Here is a 21,843-nt window from a genome sequence, read left to right on the forward strand (position 1 = left end):
GTTTCTATGGAAAATTTCAAAAACCGTCACGTTTTAATGTATTCATATTCATTGATATTTATTAGCAACAAACATGTAGCTACCCACATTATAACTTGCACACGGCCCTCACTAGAACTAGACTTACGCAGGATATACGCGTTATCAAACACATTTTCTCTAGTGGTATGATTAAACTATGGAAGATCACATGACACATTACACAAAAAGGTTATCTTTTAACATATATTTTAATTATAATTTATGCTTTGATCGAACTTGCGTGTTGATTAAGTAGGTTGCACTTCAGTGCGTTGAAGAACAGCCATGATTAGTTGCGCTTCCAAAACCATTTTTTGCATGGCAAATTGTTGCTGTTCTTGCTCGTGTTGCTGTTGTTGCTGTCTGAAGAACATAGTTTTTTAATTGAAGAGATTTATGAAAGCAGGAAGATTAGGTTAGTCATTATATTGATTAAATATATATGTATATAGCTTTTCTAAAATTGATTCAATATGATTTTGTGAGCTTATTTTGAGCTTTTCTAGTTAGCCGTAAAAATAGAAACTAGTACCAATAAGGGAGATGCAAAGTAATAATCAATAACTTAATAACGAAGTGAAAGTGGGCTAATTTTTAAATCGATTTTGAACTACACCTCATGAGCCCTTTAAACACCTCGAAAGTGCACGGTCCATAGAGAAATCTAAAAGCTGGAGATATCATAGTCAATCACCAGTTTCCTCCTTGTTAATGGCGGAACATTCCTCTACAGGAATATAACTCTAATAAGAACATATTAATACCTGAGATCTCAATTTTTAATGTGGTTTCAATGCTTAACTTTTTTCAAACAATATTTTTTTATAATTCGATAAATAATTACCAAAAACATCATACCTCCATTTGTCCACGTTCTGCTGCTGCTCCTGTTGCTGTGCGTGCGTCTTGAGGTGTGCGCGCAGGTTGCACGCGAGTGCGAAGCGCTTGGCGCAGATGAGGCAGGCGTGCGGCCGGTCGCCGGTGTGGAGGAGCGCGTGGTTGCGCAGGTTGGTCAGCTTGCTGAAGCCGCGGCCGCAGGCGGCACATCGGAAAGGCCAGGCGCCGCTGTGCACGTACTGGTGGCTGCGCAGGTCACCCGGCGTCGGGAACGACTTGAGGCACAAGCGGCACTTGTGCGGCTTCTCCTTGGTGTGCGTCATGCGATGGTAATACAGGTTGGACGACGCCGTAAATCGCTTTCCGCAAACTGAACATGCGTGTGGCTTTTCGCCGCTGTGGATGCGACGGTGCGTATTCAGCGAGCTGGATGTGCTGAAGCGTTTGTGACACACGTCGCAGCCGTGAGGACGCTCACCTGAAAGTTCACGACAAAAATTGGCAATTTTTCATGTAATATAACTTTTTTGAGTGGGACGAGCTAGACCATGAATGTCTCTCTGGACACTCTGGGACAGAGTTGGTTTTAAAGTTTGAGTAAAATTCTGTATGTTTTTCCTAAGGGTTGGTTTGATAATAGCCGTTATATTAATTACCTCTGGGTGCATCTGATCGAATGTTACGCTTTTTACATTTAAGGGTATGGTTTACAAGAAGGGCTAATAATTAGGACCTACACGTATCAGTTTCCAAATTTTAAAGAAATTAACAACGTCTTCAAGTGAACATCACATCAGCCTTTGCTTCAAATCTTTCAGAAGAAGGAAATTTTTCCAGAATCATGCAAGTTGGTCTTATGTTGACGGGACAAACTGTAATTGTGAAGAAGGTTGCCTTGGATGATTTGAACTCCTTAAATTCGGTGAATATGCAACTTTGGGGCACGAACGCTGCGCAGGTTGCATACCTCGATTAATTTTACGCAGTTATAGCACAAAATAGTTTTAACACAGTAGATATATGTTCTAAAATGTTCCCTGGGCTTAAAATGCGAAGTAAAAATAAATAAAAACCTGTATGTGTTCTCATATGGCGTTTGAGTAAAGATGGCCGGTCAAATGTTTTCGCACAAACTTCGCAGGGAAGCATTGTGCGTCCGCTTTTTGCAGGCCGAAGTCGCAGATCCAGAGGAGCATCTGAGAAAAATTATTTGAGATTCAGATATTTATGTGGTTTCCCTTTCGCTAATTTAAATTTTGGGAATCATTGATAACAAAATAAATAGAGGGCGATTTTATTCAAATTAATAAAGGTGGATATTATATAAAATACTTTAACCGCACCTTGCGGCATATCCAGCTGCTCAATTACAGCCAAAATGACTTTCATATTATGAGTAGCTAAATTGAGTGTAGTCATTAAAATGAAAAATGCAGTAATTATTGTTGCATTATATTGCATGTGTTGCAAAAATCAAAAGGATCATAATGACTATATTTTTAAAGTTTCAAACTAGTTTCTTGTAAATAAAATTTGCTTTGCAATTTTTTTCAATTCATGAAGTTTAAGTTATCGATAATCAATTTCTCCTAATAGCCAAGCCAGCGGGGTTCATAAATATAAATTAACAATACCCTTATCATTAGTGTACACAGCAAGATTTTAAAATATCACTCAACGTGATTATATTTTATTATCAATAAAATAAAATTAGGGGGCAGTCATCTAGCATCGTTTCCGTTAACTATTTTTCTTTTCCAGTTAAGAAACGAAAGAATCCTTGCATTTGGCAACTAATGCAGTCGGTCAAATATTGAGCGTGTATTTCAAACGCAGCATGCTGTTGTTAGTACCAAAAGCCATTGTCGAGCCGTGATAAAAGAAGCGTGTGTTTATGGAATAATAATAGGTGTATAGCTTTCAGCGGTTCATTATTTGATTGAAAGTTGCAAGTCATATCGGGAAAATTAACTGCTGTTTGTCACGGCGGCGGCGACTCGAACGAACACAATTTCGAAGTAGTCGTACCTTGGGGGGTGAAGAGCCAGCGGTGGTCGCTGGACAAACTGGAGCTGCCGACCATTATATCCGGCCGCATGACCAGCGGCGATTTGTCAACCGTCCCACCGCTCATAGCACCGATTTGGGTCCTGCGGTGAGAAAATAGACGCGAGTAGCTAAATGGTGAGAAGCCACTTTTATGATTAGATTATTCAATAGGAGAAAGCAATCACGCACGGTTTAAATTTGTTAATGGTTTGCCCCTGAATTGAAAGCCGCAGCTTAAAACAAAAGGATTTCAACAGTCGCAACTGCTAGGATATTTGTGTGCCAACATTTTTATTCAAATACAAGCGTTTACTGTTTTTATATTAACTTGAACACTAAAATACGACAAACAATTACTGACTAGTTAATTTTTGGTCTAGTTTTCAACAAATTGTTTTGTTAAAGTTTAAAATTGGATAAATCACATGACTACTTGTTTTAGTTTAACTGAAGGTTAAAATGATTAAATCTTGAAAAACTAGATTCCTGTAAATATCAATTTATATTTATATCAATAAATATTTGAAGAAAAAAAATTCTTAACAAAATGACAATTTTATAAACTATAAATTTATTTCTGCGTGAGCGAAATTCCAGAGCTTTTAAAATGGGTAGATCACACTCACCTGTCTTCTTGAAGTGTTTGGGAAATTAACTCCGACTGCACAGGTTCTTGGAGGTAAAACTCTTCTGAAGCTCTCGATGGCCTTTGGGCGGAGTTTGGGGCCATTGTTGTTTGGCGTCTCCATGGAGATGCTGCGAGAGGCGGCCAATAAGGCCAACAGACACCCCACGCAGTGCGTCCGAAAATCGTCTTATTCGCAATCACAAAGAAGGAGTGATGTGGAGCAATGGAAATAAACGGTACACGAGCAATGCTCTCTTCTTACTTATAGCGAAAAATTTAAACCTTTTAATTTTCTAAATGCAACATACTGATTTATATTATGTTTCTTGTCGCAGACATTTAATTGAAAATGAAGCACTTTTAATAACTCGCGCCGAGAGATTGAATTGAAGTTATTTAATTAAAATATCAGTGGCAGATCTGATTATTAAAATTTTTGGCTTCCTCTAAATGATTTGACCAGTTCGAATTTAAATTAATTTTTTGACCAGCCCGTTGGCTCGCACTGTAAAGGTTTTCTCAAAAGTGTTTCAAGGCAATTTAAAGATATTTGAGCATTTCTTGCTGCCCACACTCAGAGATGGCAATATAGTGGTTGGTTGAAGTGACTCTAAATGCTCAAACACAGCTCAACGGGCCCGAGGCGCACCGACACCGACTAGATAGATTTCCAGCGGATATTAGAAACAAATTTCTGGTGTTTCAATAAACTACTTAAAAGACCTTGGTGCGGGGAAGCGCAAATATGGCCACATGGGGCCCAAGCTCCTCTGCTGCAACTGGAGCCCCATGGACGCTCTGCGGTGTTTATGGAACTCAGGAATTGCTGAGCAGAGGTTAAAAAATTAATCAGTAATTCGACGAAAGGCTGCAAGTAAGGCAAACGCACATTTTAGCCCTACAACAGCCAGTACGAATGAAATATTAAATAGAATTGTTACATCACTGTATAATGGAAAAACGGCAACGGGAAAATCAAGCGTATGGCAACTTGATGCCCATAGGCGAGTAACGAACTAACCACAATGCAAAATGCGCGGCTGAGGCGGCGGCGAATATACAAATGATATTAAGCAAATACTCAAGAAGCAGAAAATAGCTGCTGCACGTGCATGATCGCGCTTTGCGGGGAGTGCGCCACAATAGAAAACGATATATATCGAGAGAGGGACCCCCGAGGTGATGTTTGCTATCGAATCGAATGTTATCAAAGGAGCAAGGAAATGTGAATATCAGGTGCTAATGATGCTGCCGGCCACAATGGCAAATGGAAATATTAAAAATGGATCCGTGGCCCCCGACCGGGCGCCGATCGCCCGCTGCTCGCGCGCTAAATGCTGATTCACGTGCGATCAATCATGCGAGCCGCCGCGGCTGTCACCGCCGCCTCCCAGATTACACCGCACTGTTATGAGTCTCTACCCTGAATTAACAGCCCCTGACGCGGATATCGACGCAATTTCCGACTGACTCTCTATATAACAAAAGTGCACTCTCGGATGTGGTGTGCGGTGGATTTGTGTGAGAGAAGCACCTGCTCGCCGCCGAGACGAATTGTCAAAAGCGTGCGACTCATTGCCCGTGCCGCGATGCTGGGGGTGAGGAATTAGTCAAGAGGGAAATTTTACGCGTTTATTGCAACGGGCGTGAGAATGGTGAGTTTACTGACCATTAAAGACCACGGGTGATTCAAATGCCATATTACGCCACTTTTATTATGTTTTGACAGCACTTAAAAGTTATGGCATATATTTGTTTACGTAATTCAGGAAAAAAATCATCTTTTTCCTGGGGAAGAAAAGCTGGTGGGATGTTGAATCCGCCGTAAGTGGCGAATTGAGCTTTTGAAGTAATTAACATCAAGCCTGGAATTTTGTTAACCCTCTGATGAGGTTTCAAATTAGATAAAACGGCTTTGAAAACATCAAATGGGTATTCGCGGGCCCACAAAACGTCCCATTCGCTGTGAACGTTCTCTGTCACTACATATCCAAGTCGATCAAATACTCTACGCAGTACAGACAGGTGATTTATGTCGGCCTATATTGAACAAATTTATCTCTTAAATTTCAGATGGATTTCTGTAGTAAGCCATAATTACTTTTGGACTCCACATGAGGACAACTGGTTTAACGTTGATAGAGTTCTTCATGGTAAGTTTTGCATTTTTTTTGATAAAAAATTATTAATTTTTTTTCCTTAAATTTTTCTCTCTTTAGGTGTGCTCACTGTTGCAAGTAAAAAATAAACAAGAGCGACAGAAACGGCAATTACGCAGAATACTGATGTCCGACGCAATAGTCCATTCTTCCCAGAATTTCTTATTGCCCTAAATATGCTAAGATCAATTGATAATATTTTACTTCCAAGAGAATAATATTGGAAATCAACTCAAGAGTCAAAGAAAATAATCCATAATGTATATTAATATCTTGACATATTTGAAATAATGAAAATGGAATATTTACCTCATTTTTTGACTCAGTCTCAATTTTCAATGATCTGAGCTTTTTTTAAAGTGAAATTTGCAGACAGGAAAATTTAACTTAGGATGGGTTAGCTAATAGTAAAAATTCTACGAGGAAAAATCCAATAGCACTTTCTCGAACTGAGCAGCAGTTGTTTCGGCCTTGCAGGCCTCATCAGCAGTTCCCTTTACCTCCAAAAATAACTGCAGTATTAGCTGCAGAGAATTCATAATTGAAGGTTGATCTTTTTGCTGTGAACTATGTGAGAGTGATTGAGAGCTTAAATTCTTAATTGCACTTTAAAATTATTCAAAAGTTTAGGTGCAATAATTTACTGGATATAAGAAAAATACAACCAGTAAGAATAATTGCAATCTTGCAAATTTATTGCTTCAAATGTGTCAAAAATAATACATACCATGAGATCTTACACATTAGTTTCTAAATTAAATTCCACGTTTGAGCATGTGTTGCTAAATTAGAACAAAACTATAATAACATTGTTTTAAGCCTCATTAATCAGCTTTCCATCAAATTGATAGTAAATAAAATTATCCTTTCAAGACATCCTCGAAAGCATTTAATTAAGTATCAACAAAGACATATGAATTAATGCCTACAAACAAATTGACCTCATGAAAATAAATGTGTTCTGATTGCATTAAACACTTAGACTCTAGTGAGCAGTGAATTTACCATACACAACATCCTTGAATTAATTGAAGTATCGGAAGTATCATAAAATTAGTTCACTTACTTTCAGAAAGACATTACTGTCAGCCACTTATCACAACTTGGCACATCTAGTAATCATACTCGTCTGGACCCAAAACAGGTTGGACAATTTGCTCTTGAGATTGCTGGCTTTGTTGGTTGTGGAGCTGTTGGTAGTGCCTGATGAGGTGAGCATAAGGTGGATCCTCAGACCAATGGACGAACAGAGTAAGGCTTTGGTTGACCATAGCAAGTCTTAGAATGGTGATAACCTAAAGAATGAGTTAATTCAATAAGAAAAGTGAGCAACATGGTGCATAATACATGTAAACTGAAACTACAGAAAGACATGAAATTAATGACAATAAGTTCATACTTGTTGTTGTTTCTATAAAGTGTACGAGAATTAATACACTGTAATTAATTTTTATACTTTACTAGGCCATGTTGAATAATATGACACAAATTAGACCCATTTAAAACTGCAAATATTTTAGTTGATTCTAAGTTTTCGTGGTATTAACAGAATTTTAAAAAATGAGTTGTGCGAAGGAATTAATATAGGAAAATTATATTTTTAGTTTAATAAAGATTAATTTTTGAATTGCAGAGGGCAACGCAACACATATAATGCTGGCAACATAAAATTTACAAAATAGATAATAATATGCTTCTGATTTTTTTTTACCTTGAATGTGGCCATTTTATCGTTGGGCAAGGAAAATCCTTGAATGGCTAGCCGCTGAATGCCAAGCGCGCTGGTCATCTTGGCCAGGTCTTTGGCAGCCTTGTGCAGAGCCTGATAGTTAATCATTTCCTTAGGATCGTCTCGCACCACCAACGCGTTGATTTGGCCCGCAAAGAGGGGCACGTTGGTGCCCAACAGCCGCTCCTTCAGCATGAACTCATTCCAGAACTTGAAGGTCGCGTTCAGCATGGCGGCACTATCTTCCGGAGGACACGACTTGCTAGAGGCCAAAAAGATGCGCACAATCGGCGGCCTTGCGTCCAGTATGTTGCTGGTGAGAACGTGCTGCACATACAGGGTGCGCATAGAATTGGGCTCCTGTGGAGCAGGCAGCCAGCATTCAGCATTGGGTCGCTTAGCGGGGGGAGGGGTGGACAAGTTTGGCGGGAATGGAGCCGGACGCTTCAGAGGAGGCAATTGGGGCCAGCAGACTGCTGGAATCGGCTGCAACAGCGAACGGGCTTATGTGACAAGTTTTGATCAATTGCCAACTCTACAAAAATAAATAATTTGTTTAAATAGAGTAGATATTAAAGACAAAAAACAATCCAATGAAAGAATTTAATTCGTTTCAAGTTTCAATTCTTATATTTGGTTTAAATTTTTATGGTAATGTAAGTCAAGAAATGTTTTCATTGTTTTTGACAAAAAAATTTAAATTTGAGCGTCAAGGGTATATCGACCTCGGCTGCTGCGATTTTACAGAGTACTGGATGAGAGAGTGACCTGCAAATTGTTATAACAGATCACTATGTCTGGTTTTCTTCTTATTCTATGGAATCAAATTGATAAAAAATGGTTGGTCAAGATTTAGACACGCGTTTTCATGTACCTGAATAGTAATTTCTTTCCCATCGTTAGAAAAAAATTATATGACATGGGAAAATGGAAAATCCAACCACCCCAAAATTGCGGCATACGTTGTTGCATTTATCTTTGCTTCCCAAAGCAATGATAATTAAATTGTCACAATTTGCCAGCCAAGTCCTCACTGTCCAGCGTCTTTTTTAACGCAGAAGCAATGACAGATTCCAGAAATTCAGCGCTCATATTTACATGTTATATTTTTCAGCTCAACATTTGAAATAACTTGTTTTGAACATTTATTTTAGTATTTTTTTGGTTTCTTTATGATATGCAAGCCAATAGTTAGTTGATTTCCAATGAGCAATAATTGATAAGGAATGTGTGGAACAAAAAATCAAAAGAAGCTTACATCTGACTGCATTTGATACACAGTGATTCTGATCCCAGTGTTGGCAAAGGTTGTCTGGATTGCATTGGCCACGTCTGGCCAATGCATGTGGTCCTTGCCGCATCCAATCTTTGGCATGGCAATATCCTGCACCCCGTACAGCATAGCGTGTTCCCTCATTGCGGCCAAGCATTGCCATATCCGGAAGAGGCCCTCAGGTTTGCTCATGTATAGCTCTTTTGTCACCAGGTAGTAGATGAATCGGTTTCCGTTTTTCAGCACTGCGACCTCTCCGCTGGTTTTGCGTTGGTTGAGCAGTTCAGCCACATGTCCAAAGCGCCTGCGAAAGGGCACAGCGATGCCAGAACTCATGCGAAAGTCCTCCGAGACGCAATGAGCCAACGAGCAGGTTGCGGAAAACAAGTCTCCATCCACAACCGTAATCACGCTTGATTCCTTTTCTTTGGCTAGAAAAAAAATTAATTAGAAACGTTTTATTTAGATAAACAAATTGACTTGAAAATAATTTCCCAATTTAATTGTTCAGTGACATCTTCTAAATAAAAAATATAGACCGAAAAATCAGTGATTCACACTTATGATGTGAATAGAAATTTGCAATTTAGAGTTATGAAAAATACATTGAAATATCTACCTTCAGAATATTTTTTGTTTTGATGTTCCCAGAAGTTAAAGACCCTTCTATAGTCTTGCATGACTTCTTGGTCGAGCACAACCTTTTCACCTCTTTGCTGGCTTGGATACCTCATTCCTGCAGACTCGGCGAGATATTGTTGAGCATAGCTTCTTTGATGGTCTTGCAAATTTACTTCAACTTTCTCTTCTAGTGGTTGCTCTGGTGGAGGTTCTATGCTGGCTATCAATTCCAAATATTGGCTGTGCAATACATCCACCACATTTTTAGCATCCACAGGATGGGGTGCCAGTGGCTCCACCTGTATCATTTGCAGTTCTCCTGAGGTAGCTGCTGGCTTTGCTTTTTCTTTAGACTCCGTAGTCAGTGGCTCCCCCTGTATCATCTGCAGCTCTCCAGAGCTAACTGCTGGCTTTGCTTTTTCTTCAGGCTCCATGACTTTTCTTGTCTCGACTATTATAGTTGCCTCTGTAGAATCAATACTTTTCTTCTTTCCCTCAGAACGCCTTCCTGAGTTTTCATTTTCCCTTGTTGGCTTTGGTGTGTCAGCTTTGACATCTCGCTCCTCAGGTTGTGTCTGGGCTGCTTCCCCAGTAGCATCCACACAGCCTGCAGAAATGGGTTTGGCAACTTTCTCTTGCAAACTGTCAGCATCCCTTTTGGGTTCAGCCTTCTCTGTTAAATGATCTGTTTGGCCTTTAGACTTTTCAAGAACTCTTGATGACCTTCTTCTGGTGCTCCTCTTTGAGCTGGATTTTGCATCAGCCCTGTCATCTTTGTCAGCTGATTTTGGTGACTTCTTTGCCTCCTTTTTCGTGTCTGTTGCCTTGCTCTCCTTTGAACGCGTTTCTGTCGGCGGCTTCCCATCATGCTTCTTATCCTTCTTTTGCTCTGATTCACTCTTTTGAGACTCGCCTTTAGATGAACTGGAAGCTTGTGGAAGAGGTGGGTTAGTTTTCTGCCTGTAGCCTGGAGCCTTGTAGAATCTCTCTTCAGAGTTAATTTTTTTATCTCTGTCCCTCAAGCCAGGCGAAAAAGCTGCATTCATTTCTGCAAGAGCCAAATAAAAATAAAAATTAATGGTTAAAACAAAGTCATATTATTATACACATATGAAAAGGAACACAATCATTTTTTTGTGTTTTGTGAAAAACTAAACCGTTGTCGCAAACGCAAAATCTTCATTAGTCCATGATGCGGGTTTAATCTGAACAACAAAATTAAATTTAGCATGCTCAGGGACTAATGGTATAACATAATAATAATTATACACTTGACAAGCAAAGATTACAAAAAATGGTGCTATCAATGACTGTTATATGTATGATTTTGTGTACACACATACGTTTAAGATTTTCTAGTCGGTCCATGCGTAACAGTCCGCAGATTTTTAAGAACAGTTTTACTACTCTCAGCATCATTAATATGATCACGATTACTGCCGCCGCAGTGTATGATGTATCAACGTGCATGATGAATGCAAATTAGGCTAATTTAGAATGAAAGGTTGAAAGTTTGGAAACATAAATAAAAGAATATCATACATATAATATAAAAGAATACACATAACACAAAATGCTTTGTGCTAATAAGAGTTAAAACAAAATGCTTTTAGAGATTATTACTATCTGCTAATACGTAAACGTTATTTAACTGATAAGCTCTTTAAGTTCAACTAACCTAATGACGCAGGGGATGATGTTTGTCCATTATCTGCATTTCGTACAGTATCTCCTTCCATCCGAGTGATTTCGATATGGGCCGCCTCGCGCAGACGGTTCAAAGCAAGCGCAGCCTCTAAAACATGCAAGGCTGTAACATCAAAATCGGCCGACACGTCGCACACATCATGCAATTTCTCCGGTTTTTCCCCGCCATCATAATTGTTGGTAATGTTTTGATAAAAAAACGATGGCCCTTTCTCCATGATATCAGACTATGCGTGAATATGATTGAATGTAAAAAATTAGGAATGTGTTGGGTGCATGTGGACGAAAGACGTGCACGAAAGGAAACTACATAATAATAATATATAGCTTCGGGAAGTGAGGACTGTGGAGCAGAATGAAAGTGAACTATTTTAGAATTTTTACTGCGTACCAATGTCGTTGTCTTCTTTTGTCTATATTACATAATTCAATTTTCGCGGCGGCGCAGTTAAGTTTCGAGAGTATCGCTGGAAGACTGATTGTGAAAGGAGACCGGAGACGATATACAATACATACCGTCTCATGTTCATTCCTGTCTATGTAATTCTGTGCAACAGAAGGGGGAAAATAAAATTCTGCTATTCTTCACAGCTTAAGCTTACATGACTGTACTGTTGGCTATTGAGAGCTTGTCCTTTAAGTCTTTTACCGCTTTTACCATTCCTGCTAGCTAATGGGGTCTGGAACTAAGACTGCGGTATGTCCGGGTAAGGATGGGATGTCCGCGGGCACAGCTGTCGCGCGGTCTCTGTTTTTTTATACTTGTCTTGGCGCTGTAAAAGGTAAAAGTGGTGCAAAAAAATCAGCAATGAATTGATCGGAATGCGAAATTTTTCCATTTGTTTGCATTTTAGAAAATTCGCGAAATGAGACTATACACTTTGCACTTAAATCAGACATCGAAATCTAATTTATCAAAAGATCAAAAGTAATTTTGGAATTAATAATTTTTGCGCTTTTTTATCCCTGTCCGAAGACCGGGAAGGGCGCGCACTGCACTAGCGAAACCCGGGTCCCAATAACACCGCGAACGGATAACATGGGCGCACCAGGCCGCACAGGGACCCAGCCCACTCACAATCAAGGGCCACTTGCCTCCGTGCATGTAATACGCGGTAATACGGCACACTACAACAACGTTAACTCGAATTTTATATAATAATATTTCATGCGTCCATGCAGTTTTTTATTGAATTTTATGGATATCAGCTCTATACATAGTCTAGTCGCAAAGCATCTTCTATACTCTACTGCTGCCTGTTATTAATTTGCTTTACTATCGCGTGAGGTTTTTGACTAAAGATGCTTACTTTTAAAAGAGCGGCTTATAATCTTCTTTTATTATTTTTATCCCGATTTACTGAGTCCTATCTTATCAATTATCTAAACGGCAATTTCTTAATATTGCCGCTTTTGGCGCAAGTTCACGTCAAACTCTTGGCTAATTTAAGAATTAGAGGACTATAATTATGATAATTATAATATAATACGATTTTCCGACAAACATGTTATGGCATTTTATTGTCAAGCACCTGCTGTGGTCCAGAGTGCGATTTTAAACCACACTACTATGTAAACTTTATAATCAATTTATGCAGTTTTGTTAACAAAACCGCATTACTAATGAGAATTTTTCCTCTCGCGTCGTGTGCAAATAATCATTTAAATTTAGCGACACAGGCTAAAAATCAATGACTATTATTATTTATAATTTTTTTTTGTATTCAAGAACTGAAAAGTTTTTAGATTGGCGATAAGTGCAAGACAAAAAATTATATAGAGGTTTGTCCTGCAAAGTTTAAAATATCACTTCATTAATAGCCCAAAATATACTGAAAAGGGTATAAGAACGGATAAGAGAAAAAATAATAAATATTTATTTTTTTTAACGAAAAGTAACTATATAGAATAAGAAGCAGCAAAAGGATATAATATTATGCTTTGCCCGTGTTATGTCTTTGCAGACAGTATGACAAATAACTCTAACGAACGTGGCCATTCTTCCTGGCAGATATTGCAAGCTTTCATCAATTTATTTACCATGTATATGTATTGCTAATGCGATTAAAACATAAAATGTGAGTAAAAAATTCAAACGATGAAATGTCAAACATCTCTAGAATAAAATGTATATTATGTTGTAATAATTCGACAATTCAATGGAATGTTAGGGATTCGAGCGACTATTAATATATCTCATACCATGTAGAGATTTTTTAACCTCTCTACTCAGCAAAAAATAATATGCCAGCGTGAGCTATGAGCTCACGGGGTTGCAGGGTTCCAATATCACAGATTAACACAAAAAATAGTCACAAAATTAAAAATTAATTTAAAAGCCAAATTTCAAAACTTTTCGACTGGAATAATTATTGATTTTATGGTTTGGATTTAACGGTCATAGAATTCATAAAAGAAAATAATCGGATTGAGGACGCGGGCATAAAAGTAATGCTTGTTTGTGTACCTATGTATATCAAATTAGGTTGTCTCACTGACAATGAGTGAGTTTGCCTGAATAGTGCGTGGATCTCATCTTGTTGGCGCCTCTATGATTCAAAGCTATAGAGCTTCGAAATTTGCTCGCACGCAAGTAGCAGGTTTATGGCGCTGTCTTGCTGTTGGTAGTGTTTTGAGTGTTTCGCTTATGCTCGAAACTGGCAGCGGAAATTCGGAGTCTCCAATTTAACGAATACAAATTTTTAAGTTTTCTTGAATAACTGCAAATTTTGTTCCAATTTGATGAGTTGATGTTACTGCTTAAGCTTGGAACTAAAAACTGTAAAAAATGGTGAAGACCAAGTTTACAGAAGGTGAGGCAAAAAGGATGCACAACAAAGATGATTCACACTCGCACATAAACAATTAATACACATTTCCTATCATTGTACAAAGCCGGCATTGTGAATTCAATTTCAATAGTTTTAGCAAACTTAAACACAGCCTTGCTATAGCTTGTTTAACAATCTGTACATAATTTACTTTTTTGCAGGTGAAAGAGTCCTTTGTTATCATGGCATTTTGTTGTATGAGGCCAAATGCCTCGAACATCGAGTCAGCGACAAAGTTATTGAATTCAAAGTCCACTACGCTGGATGGAATAAAAGGTACGTACTGTGGTAATTCTAATCAAAGAGAAATAGCAACTCTGTATACTTGCTTGGCTGATTGTTATTAGATTGAATTTTAGCATAATCGAAGTTGTTGGTATAAGCCGACAGGCAAAAGAAACAACGAGCAACCCTGTTATTCCTAATCTCTAAATCTGTGCTCAATCTTACCTCATTGGCTATGATGCAAAAATTTGGCTTGCAGCTGGGATGAATGGGTACCTGAAGACAGAATTCTGAAGTACAACGAGGCCAGTTTACAAAAACAGAAGGAACTGAAGAAAGAATATGAGCTGTCGTAAGTCATTTTCTCAGGGGCACTGCTTTTCCCTGCTAATCTTTTGGAATATTAATAGAATTTCTATTATAAATAATTATTATTATGTTTTAAACTCCCCCAGTGCACTGGACCTGAATTATTTTTTCATTCTTCATATCGTCTTTCAAAAATTTCGCGATTGAGATATCTAGTAAAATTATTACTTCAACAAAATTAAGTAGTAAATTTTCATGGATTTCACATTTTTCATGAGCTTTATGCGCGCAGTCAACGGCTGCTAGTTAATAACAAATTTATACGCTCTAAATTATGTTGAGGTAGTTTTTCTGTACTTGTTGATAAATTTATAAAAGTTCTGGGAATTCCATAACTATCTATGTTAATAATTTTCAACTATGGGTATAACCAGTAAACCCTTTATTAAACATTGCAATATATATTGCTCTGTAGGAAAGTACCTAAGAAAAAAGGTGTGAAGAGAAAATCTGAAGCACCGAAAGCAGAGGCTTCGACAACGAGCAGCAGCAGAGCATCCACACCATCATCTGAAGCATCATCTGTCAAAACACCAGTGACTGCGTCTGGCAAGACACCGTTGGCGCCACCAACACCAAAGGAAACATCAGAACCAGAAGCTAAGATCATGGTGTTGGAACCTGTTCAGGTCAAAGAAGACATTGTTGAAAAGCCTGCTGCAGAGCAAAAGGATGAAATCCTTCTGCAAGAGCTGATCATTCCTGAAAACCTGAAAAAAGTTCTCGTTGATGACTGGTACCTGATTCAGAAGCAAGACAAACTTTACAATCTTCCCGCAAAGGAGACAGTCCGAGATGTGCTCGACAATTTCATCCAATTCAGGGTTGTCAAGACCAATTGCGATAAGAGTGGTGAAAGTGCGTTGAGGGAAGTTGCTAAAGGTAAAAGTTTTAATTTGATTTACTTTACCTGTATTGATCAAACTTTAATATCAGGTATCTGCACCTACTTTGACGTCCTGCTTGGAAAACAACTATTGTACAAATTCGAGAGGCCACAGTATGCAGAGATTCTGCAAAAACACCCTTTTACAGCCATGAGCCAAATATATGGAGCCCCACATCTCTTGAGGCTATTCTCTTGGAAAGGAAGCTTGGTGTCTAAGTCACAGTTTGACGAAAACAGCTGTGAATATTTGAATAAGCACTTCAAAACGATCATCAAATATCTTGCAGACAACAAGAATACTTTGTTCAACACCGATAACTACATGACGTCCACTCCGGAATACCATCGCAGGGTTATCTAATTAATAAATAATTGGTACACTACTTTGTAAATGATCAAGGCATTCTACTTTTGTGTTCAAAAAATTTTGCTTCCAAGAAATGAAGAAACAGTATCATAGTTCAAGAAGAATTAAAATATTTGATTGGTCCAAAGAAGTTTTTTAATGGATAATTACAAGATTATTACACAAGTTGTAAAATAAGCATTCTTCCTTTCATTATTAATTGATGAAGTATTAATATAGAAATGCACAGCAGCCACAGCAATGTTGGAATGTAAGAAAGTTAAAATAAAATTGAGCGATAGCGTTCATTGACAACTTAATTAACAGGAAGTTTGGTAAAATGTAAAAATCAAACGTAAACAATAAGCATCCTGCGTTTTCTTAAGATAAATACAAGACTTAACTGCTGGATTAACCATATTAAATGAGCATCATATTTTTCTTTACTAAATTAAATAACTTGAAAAAATCATTGCAACAATTTGTGAGATTCAGAATGTTAAGTAAATTGTTGAGCATCTAAATCAGATTAAAATGTGTAGGAATGGATTGTTGGTAACACAGGTTCAACACCAAACATCATCCATCAAACATTTAGCTTGAAACCAGCGGTACTGAAGAATATTTTTGGTTGAAAGCTCTGCATATTCTTGGGGTATTCCCAATTTAGCTTCAGCTTGCGTCTACAATAAGAAATTAGGATGATGAAGTTTTACATTACAAAGAATTAAATTTACCATTCTTGGTGGGAATATCCTTCTACATCTAAATCTATTCAAGTGCTCCTTGTACGCTTTTTTAATGTCGGCTACAAAGTCTTCTTTCAGACAAGGAGCACAAAGTTGGCACTCTGGTTTACTGCAGTCATCACAGTTGACACAAACCTCGGGCGAAGTCATTATATTTCTGTTAGCAACGACCATGTTACTAACCTCGGCGTTACTGCGAAAAAATGGTATCAAGTTAAAAGCATTAATATCTTTGGGCTCTCAATTTTCTTACGGTTGGAATGGAGGATGGAGGTAGCTAGAGATTCCCACTAAAGATAGTAAGCTGTACAGTACTTGCTCATACAAAAGAGCATTCGGCGGGTAATGCATGGACGAAAGATTGGGGGACATGTTAGCCTGCAACGATACATTATTAATCACGCGTTTCCTAGTGCTGGAAATTAGAACTTACCTCTAAGAGATGCACTTTGAAATTTTCATCAACAATAAAATCAAACCGCACCATTTCAAAAAAGTTGCGCTTATTCTTGTACCGAGACAAAAGAGCTGCAAAATCTTTTTCTCGGGACAGGTAAACAGACGCGATGGCTTTGTCCACTTGGTCCCAAATGGAATCAGGGTTTTTCCCTAAACACAAAAATTTTAGATAAGTTAGTTAAATTTTCCAGCGCTCTATACCAATTGACTTCAAGTGCGCATCAAAAGACTCTTTGAATCCATAAGACATCTCTGCATACTTCTGCAACGCAGGTACCTTCCAGGCTGGCAGGTAGTCTTCTCCTATTACATATTGGGGCACATTGGAAGCATTGAAAGGTTCGTAAGGCTCCTCACAATACCTGATTAACACGATAAACTGAATAACAACACATTGCAATGATTAAAAATGGATAAATGGTTACCTGAATAAAACATCACCATCAAACTTATAAATTCGCAATGGATCTATTGAAGTCACAATTGTATAAACTCCAATATCAAATTTGTGCCCACTAATCAGTAAAGGATTGGCAATAAATTCTTGAACAAAGTTGTCCTTAGAATCAAGATTTATCTTTTCGATTGGCTTGAAAAATACAGATCGATGATCGTTGTTCTTTTCGACAAATAATGCCTTGGGATTTTTGTGTGCCTGTAAATGGTGGAAAATTAAGACAAGATTCTTTGGCAAATTGCTTCAAAATATTACGTATTCAAGTAATTGTTCCTTGTCATCAGGAAGTCTGAATGCAGGAGGAATCCCAAGACCGCCAGAAGTTGCCAAGCTGACCTTTGTTGTGATATAACCTGTGCCAGGCAGTTTATTGACTCTCTGGTTTGGCTTTAAATTTCTTAAGCTTGACTGCAGTGCTTGGAATGGGTAATCATGGGCCCACAAGACATCCCAGTTGGACGTGTTGTCCTCCGTTATGTGGTAGCCCATTCTGTCGAAAACACTATAAACATGCTTCAGGTGCTTCAAGTCCATCTGCATACAATGACTTTTATTGTGTGTTATTCTTTATATTGTTACAATTACCCGTGGACTCCAAATAAGCAAGGTTGGTTTGTCATCATTCGGTAATAAATACTGTTGTTTGACAGGACAGTCTTGAAGTTTCAATTCCTCTGTTACCTTCAGCAAAAGTTTAAACTGTTCGCTATTCAGATTTTGTAGTCCATTAACATTAAATGCAATCAGAACAACGCCAAGAAAAATCACAGAGATTATCGTTGCAATAAATGCCATCACGAAATTAGGTTGTGCGCTGGGACCACCACTTGAAGGTTTTTTCGTTTTATCTGTCTCCTGGATAAACAAATTTTGCATTAATGAATATGAAAAAAGCAGCATTATGATTGATTATATGTATCTACCCCATCTTCTTCGCCAGAGTTTTTGGACGAAGCCGAACTTTTATTTTCACCAGCTGGGGTCCGGCGTCTCATTTTCTCTTTCCTCCTTTGGCGGCTTTGGCTGGTGAATACGGCAGTCCTGCAGTCGGCAGCGAGTAACTAACAAATTAGTAAACAGCTGAAATCAAAGCGTGTGGCTAGGCGTGAACTCGACAGCTAGCCAGAGTTAGCACGAGCCAATCAGTTGCTGGAGAAAGCAAAACAGCTGGCGCGAAACACCCAAGCAAACAATTGTACAAACAACAAACAATTTTAAGAACATTCACATTTCGCATGGTCGTGAAGGTGAAGTGTGAAGCAGTGTAAAGCCTTCTCGTGTGTCTGTGTTTTTATTTACATACTCATCGATTTTGTACCTGGTTGCCTTGACAACAATATTATTTATTTATGTATTAAATTTTATTCACAAGAGATTTCCAAAAGAGACGACTTCTGTTAGAGGAGTTTCAATCGAGTTAAAAATTTAAAATGGAAAATTCGCAAGTGGTTTGCCTGATTGAAAAATCTCTGCCATGCTCAATATTTGATGTCAAATGGATACCGTGTTCAGCAAAATTTGTAGTACTAGGCTGCTTACCCCGCACCACAGGAGTCATCAAGATTTTTGAGCTGAACGGCAGTGATCTTACTTTAGTAAAAGAGGTGAATTGATCGAATTCATGTTGGCAATAAACCTAATATTTCCCTCATATAATTACCTATATCATATTCATAATTTATCTCTCCAGGTTGAAAAGCCTAAGGGATTCAAATGTGGAACCTTTGGAGCATCTGCTCTTCGTGAACGCCGACTTGCAACTGGAGATTTTGATGGCAATCTTTCAATTTGGTGACTAAACCATTGTATAAATTGTGTCCGTTTTTATATTCCATTCATTGCGCTATTAGGGATCTGGAAGATACAAGCAAACCCATTTATTCAGTCAAAGCGCACAAAGATTTGGTCAATGCAGTAGCAGGCTTTGGTGGAAAAAGTATTGGTTGTGGAGCACCTGAAATTGCAACTTGTGGCCGTGATGGTATGAACTTTCCATTCAGTTGTATCGTTTGGATTTGTAAATATCATTTGGTCCAAAAAGGAACTGTCAAATTATGGGATCCGAGACAGAGAGAAGTCCCTGTAGCAGTCATGAAACCAAAGAATGGAGAAACACCCAGAGACTGCTGGACAGTAGCATTTGGTGAGGATTAATAACTATACTCTTATCTTTGCTAATGCATGAAATTGTAGGCAACTCTTACAACAGTGATGAAAGGGTTCTTTGCTCTGGCTATGACAATGGAGATATCAAAATGTTTGATCTCAAGAAAATGGAACTGCGGTGGGAGACAAATTTAGCTAATGGAGTGAGCCAAATTTTTTTATTAATTATAAAACAAACTATAATAATATTTTTATAGATTTGCTCTCTTCAGTTTGATCGTCCTGACATTGAAATGAACAAATTAGTCGCCACTACACTGGAGGCAAAATTCCATGTATTTGACCTGCGTACCCAGCACCCCACCAAAGGGTTTGCGTACATGAGTGAAGAGGTGAGGTAGCAAATCTTCAAAATTGTTCCTTAAATTATATCTTTTGCATCGTTAAGGCGCACAAATCGACTATCTGGTGCGTTTGCCACTTGCCCCAAAACAGAGAGCTCTTTGTTACTACTGGAGGAGCGGGATCAGTGTGCCTTTGGAAATAGTAAAAAAAGTTGGTCAAAATATTTGCTTGTCTGTTAATTCTTAAATTTCTACAGCAATTACCCATCCAATCGGGTAAAAGAAGATGAAAAAGGCGTCAAAGAGGGTGTTCCTGGCTCTGTTACTCTTCTTCACAACGCCTTGCTATCAACTCAGCCCATTTCTAGTTTTGACTGGAGTCCTGATAAACTTGGCCTTGGTGTGTGCTCGTCGTTTGACCAGACAGTTCGAGTTTTGATTGCTACGAGGCTTAATTTAGTGTAAGGACAATTACGAGGGGAAGGTTTTGCTTTGCAGCCAAATTATGCAGCACATTGAATGGAGCAAACAATGCTCCTTATCAGACTCTTTTAAGTTCTTTGATAACTTCAACCACTGTATAATTATTAGTCGTCTTAAGAGTTTTCTCATTAAAAATATTTATCACAATGAAACATGAAATTTTATTTTAAGGGTTTAAAAATGAAATGCAAAGTGAAAGAAATCCTTTTTCTTTGCTACTTTTAATAATTTTGCGGGAAATTTTGCTTAAACAATTGCTATCACCTTGCCAGTGTGTTTCATCTTCGCATAGTATATATTAGTAAAGTTAAGATAACTTCAGTCCACTGCGAGTTTCAAATCACATAACCAAGACTATGTGCTTTACTTGTCACTACTTAAGGACTTCGCAGAGTCTTCATCTTCAGAACTGCTGTCAGAGCCACTCAAGTCATCATCCATGCCCCTAAATTTTTAAATTTGTGTAACATAGATCATGAATTATTTAATTACAGCATACCATATTTTCTTCTTTTTCTTGGGTTGCAAATCTGTGTCGGATTTCCTCTTAACTCCAGAATAACTGGAAGCTGCCTTCAATCCGTGCTCAAGTGCATCCGCCACTTTCTCTGTCATTTCCGACCTTGCCTCATCATATCTGGAATCTTTGAACTCGACTTTTGGCTCTTCCACCATCTTCTCTAGCTTCTTCCGCTTTTTCTCTTTTTGCTCCTTTTCTAATTCAGCTTTGTTGTTGATCCAATTTTTCAACCTTCAAAGATTGAAAAAGTTGTAAGCACATAACATTCAATCAGTCATGTATCTTGACAAATGATATTCGTGGGGAATTTTTTACCTCTTTTCCTCATTTATGTCTCGCAAACGGCGTCCACTCAAGTCCCGACACGCTTCTCTGTTTGTTGTTTTTTCAATTTGCGCACCAATGGCTCTAAGCATGGAGCCGAAGCCTCCTTTACCTCCAAGAACTCTGGGGACAACTTGGACAACGGAACCCTCTTGGACATTGCGCAGTGAGGTTCTCTTGCCGTTCACAGTGAGGTAGAATTCGTTCTAAAAAAATGAAATGTGCTCATAATAGGTAATTTTCACGGTTTTATAACAATATGACAAAATTGATCTAGATAGATAAAGCCAAAACATAACATCATACCTTTAATAGGCCATTAGAGATTCCTCTGCACTCGAGTCCTTTGCGGAAAATGAATTTGTCGCTTGAAATCCACTCCATTTTCGTGAGGGAGCTGTCAGCTGGTAAAAACTAGCTCAGGAGTTCAATCTGCAAATCTATGCAAAATAAATATGTAAATTTATGTATATTTCAGTCTTCATGTTAAAGAAGCGAACTTTCACGTTGTTTTTGTGTATGTATGTATGTATGTTCATAAATATAATGTACTTACTTCGAAATGTTTTCCAAATTATGGTGGCACACGAAGAAACTAAGTGTTTTCACAAGCCTGTGCTTCTAATTGCAAGCAAGCGCAGCTGACATCAAAGTTGCAACGATGCGATCAGGTTTCAGGTTGCGATTGTTGCGCTACGACGCAAAGCGGCCAAAGCG

At 38.2% G+C, this 21,843-nt stretch overlaps 6 protein-coding genes across 9 annotated transcripts; 2 read left to right on the plus strand and 4 right to left on the minus strand.

Annotated features, from left to right (window-relative positions):
- Positions 1–21: 21 nt before the first annotated feature.
- LOC135940658 (zinc finger protein 239-like) lies at positions 22–4,041 on the minus strand. Its single transcript, XM_065485631.1, has 5 exons — positions 3,534–4,041; positions 2,887–3,008; positions 1,932–2,054; positions 880–1,336; positions 22–384 (listed from the first exon to the last, which is right to left on the minus strand). Exons 1-5 carry the CDS (start codon positions 3,635–3,637, stop codon positions 270–272), a joined length of 921 nt encoding a protein of 306 aa, XP_065341703.1. The 5' UTR covers positions 3,638–4,041; the 3' UTR covers positions 22–269.
- A 2,321-nt stretch (positions 4,042–6,362) lies between these two features.
- On the minus strand, positions 6,363–11,545 carry LOC135940650 (uncharacterized). Of its 4 annotated transcripts, XM_065485623.1 has the most exons (6): positions 11,416–11,545; positions 10,996–11,112; positions 9,316–10,365; positions 8,682–9,127; positions 7,406–7,909; positions 6,363–6,989 (listed from the first exon to the last, which is right to left on the minus strand). In XM_065485623.1, the coding sequence occupies exons 2-6, from the start codon at positions 11,054–11,056 to the stop codon at positions 6,807–6,809; spliced, it is 2,244 nt and encodes a 747-aa protein (XP_065341695.1). In that variant the 5' UTR covers positions 11,057–11,112; positions 11,416–11,545; the 3' UTR covers positions 6,363–6,806. The 4 variants fall into 4 exon arrangements, with proteins under 4 accessions (XP_065341695.1, XP_065341694.1, XP_065341692.1 ...); XM_065485622.1 differs by lacking the exon at positions 11,416–11,545 and having other exon boundaries at positions 7,406–7,783; positions 10,996–11,292; XM_065485620.1 differs by lacking the exon at positions 11,416–11,545 and having other exon boundaries at positions 10,996–11,286.
- A 2,122-nt stretch (positions 11,546–13,667) lies between these two features.
- LOC135940657 (mortality factor 4-like protein 1) lies at positions 13,668–15,737 on the plus strand. Its single transcript, XM_065485630.1, has 5 exons — positions 13,668–13,837; positions 14,017–14,131; positions 14,340–14,432; positions 14,865–15,331; positions 15,386–15,737. The coding sequence occupies exons 1-5, from the start codon at positions 13,813–13,815 to the stop codon at positions 15,697–15,699; spliced, it is 1,014 nt and encodes a 337-aa protein (XP_065341702.1). The 5' UTR covers positions 13,668–13,812; the 3' UTR covers positions 15,700–15,737.
- Positions 15,738–15,817: 80 nt separating this feature from the next.
- On the minus strand, positions 15,818–18,430 carry LOC135940652 (probable tubulin polyglutamylase ttll-15). Its single transcript, XM_065485625.1, has 9 exons — positions 18,273–18,430; positions 17,935–18,204; positions 17,605–17,883; positions 17,318–17,547; positions 17,094–17,254; positions 16,867–17,042; positions 16,687–16,811; positions 16,422–16,626; positions 15,818–16,367 (listed from the first exon to the last, which is right to left on the minus strand). Exons 1-9 carry the CDS (start codon positions 18,342–18,344, stop codon positions 16,251–16,253), a joined length of 1,635 nt encoding a protein of 544 aa, XP_065341697.1. The 5' UTR covers positions 18,345–18,430; the 3' UTR covers positions 15,818–16,250.
- A 121-nt stretch (positions 18,431–18,551) lies between these two features.
- Positions 18,552–20,431, plus strand: Wdr92 (WD repeat domain 92). Its single transcript, XM_065485628.1, has 8 exons — positions 18,552–18,953; positions 19,040–19,140; positions 19,200–19,330; positions 19,391–19,492; positions 19,543–19,658; positions 19,713–19,847; positions 19,904–20,001; positions 20,057–20,431. Exons 1-8 carry the CDS (start codon positions 18,780–18,782, stop codon positions 20,262–20,264), a joined length of 1,065 nt encoding a protein of 354 aa, XP_065341700.1. The 5' UTR covers positions 18,552–18,779; the 3' UTR covers positions 20,265–20,431.
- Positions 20,432–20,484: 53 nt separating this feature from the next.
- On the minus strand, positions 20,485–21,834 carry LOC135940660 (splicing regulator SDE2). The gene is made up of 5 exons (XM_065485633.1): positions 21,683–21,834; positions 21,433–21,566; positions 21,118–21,332; positions 20,782–21,033; positions 20,485–20,727 (listed from the first exon to the last, which is right to left on the minus strand). Exons 2-5 carry the CDS (start codon positions 21,508–21,510, stop codon positions 20,646–20,648), a joined length of 627 nt encoding a protein of 208 aa, XP_065341705.1. The 5' UTR covers positions 21,511–21,566; positions 21,683–21,834; the 3' UTR covers positions 20,485–20,645.
- Positions 21,835–21,843: the final 9 nt, after the last annotated feature.

This window comes from Cloeon dipterum, chromosome 3, assembly GCF_949628265.1.
Source record: "Cloeon dipterum chromosome 3, ieCloDipt1.1, whole genome shotgun sequence".
Classification (NCBI taxonomy): domain Eukaryota; kingdom Metazoa; phylum Arthropoda; class Insecta; order Ephemeroptera; family Baetidae; genus Cloeon; species Cloeon dipterum.

Bases quoted from the DNA above. Each gene is read 5' to 3' on its own strand.
- LOC135940658 (XM_065485631.1), bottom strand. From the start codon at position 3,637: ATGGCCCCAAACTCCGCCCAAAGGCCATCGAGAGCTTCAGAAGAGTTT. The intron at 1,337-1,931 runs GTTTTTATTTAT...GTGAACTTTCAG, and splicing joins CCATATGAGAACACATACAG to GTGAGCGTCCTCACGGCTGC. The intron at 385-879 runs GTATGATGTTTT...TATGTTCTTCAG, and splicing joins CAGAACGTGGACAAATGGAG to ACAGCAACAACAGCAACACG.
- Wdr92 (XM_065485628.1), top strand. From the start codon at position 18,780: ATGGAAAATTCGCAAGTGGTTTGCCTGATTGAAAAATCTCTGCCATGC. The intron at 19,141-19,199 runs GTGACTAAACCA...TTGCGCTATTAG, and splicing joins GATGGCAATCTTTCAATTTG to GGATCTGGAAGATACAAGCA. The intron at 19,848-19,903 runs GTGAGGTAGCAA...TGCATCGTTAAG, and splicing joins TTGCGTACATGAGTGAAGAG to GCGCACAAATCGACTATCTG.
- LOC135940660 (XM_065485633.1), bottom strand. From the start codon at position 21,510: ATGGAGTGGATTTCAAGCGACAAATTCATTTTCCGCAAAGGACTCGAG. The intron at 21,333-21,432 runs GTATGATGTTAT...TCATTTTTTTAG, and splicing joins TCTCTAATGGCCTATTAAAG to AACGAATTCTACCTCACTGT. The intron at 21,034-21,117 runs GTAAAAAATTCC...CAATCTTTGAAG, and splicing joins GACATAAATGAGGAAAAGAG to GTTGAAAAATTGGATCAACA.
- LOC135940650 (XM_065485620.1), bottom strand. From the start codon at position 11,242: ATGGAGAAAGGGCCATCGTTTTTTTATCAAAACATTACCAACAATTAT. The intron at 9,128-9,315 runs GTAGATATTTCA...TTTTTTTTCTAG, and splicing joins AAACAAAAAATATTCTGAAG to CCAAAGAAAAGGAATCAAGC. The intron at 6,990-7,405 runs GTAAAAAAAAAT...CTCATTCTTTAG, and splicing joins ATAAAATGGCCACATTCAAG to GTTATCACCATTCTAAGACT.
- LOC135940657 (XM_065485630.1), top strand. From the start codon at position 13,813: ATGGTGAAGACCAAGTTTACAGAAG. The intron at 13,838-14,016 runs GTGAGGCAAAAA...ACTTTTTTGCAG, and splicing joins GAAGACCAAGTTTACAGAAG to GTGAAAGAGTCCTTTGTTAT. The intron at 14,433-14,864 runs GTAAGTCATTTT...ATTGCTCTGTAG, and splicing joins AAGAAAGAATATGAGCTGTC to GAAAGTACCTAAGAAAAAAG.
- LOC135940652 (XM_065485625.1), bottom strand. From the start codon at position 18,344: ATGAGACGCCGGACCCCAGCTGGTGAAAATAAAAGTTCGGCTTCGTCC. The intron at 16,627-16,686 runs GTAAGAAAATTG...ATTTTTTCGCAG, and splicing joins CTCCATCCTCCATTCCAACC to TAACGCCGAGGTTAGTAACA. The intron at 16,368-16,421 runs GTAAATTTAATT...TTCTTATTGTAG, and splicing joins GGATATTCCCACCAAGAATG to ACGCAAGCTGAAGCTAAATT.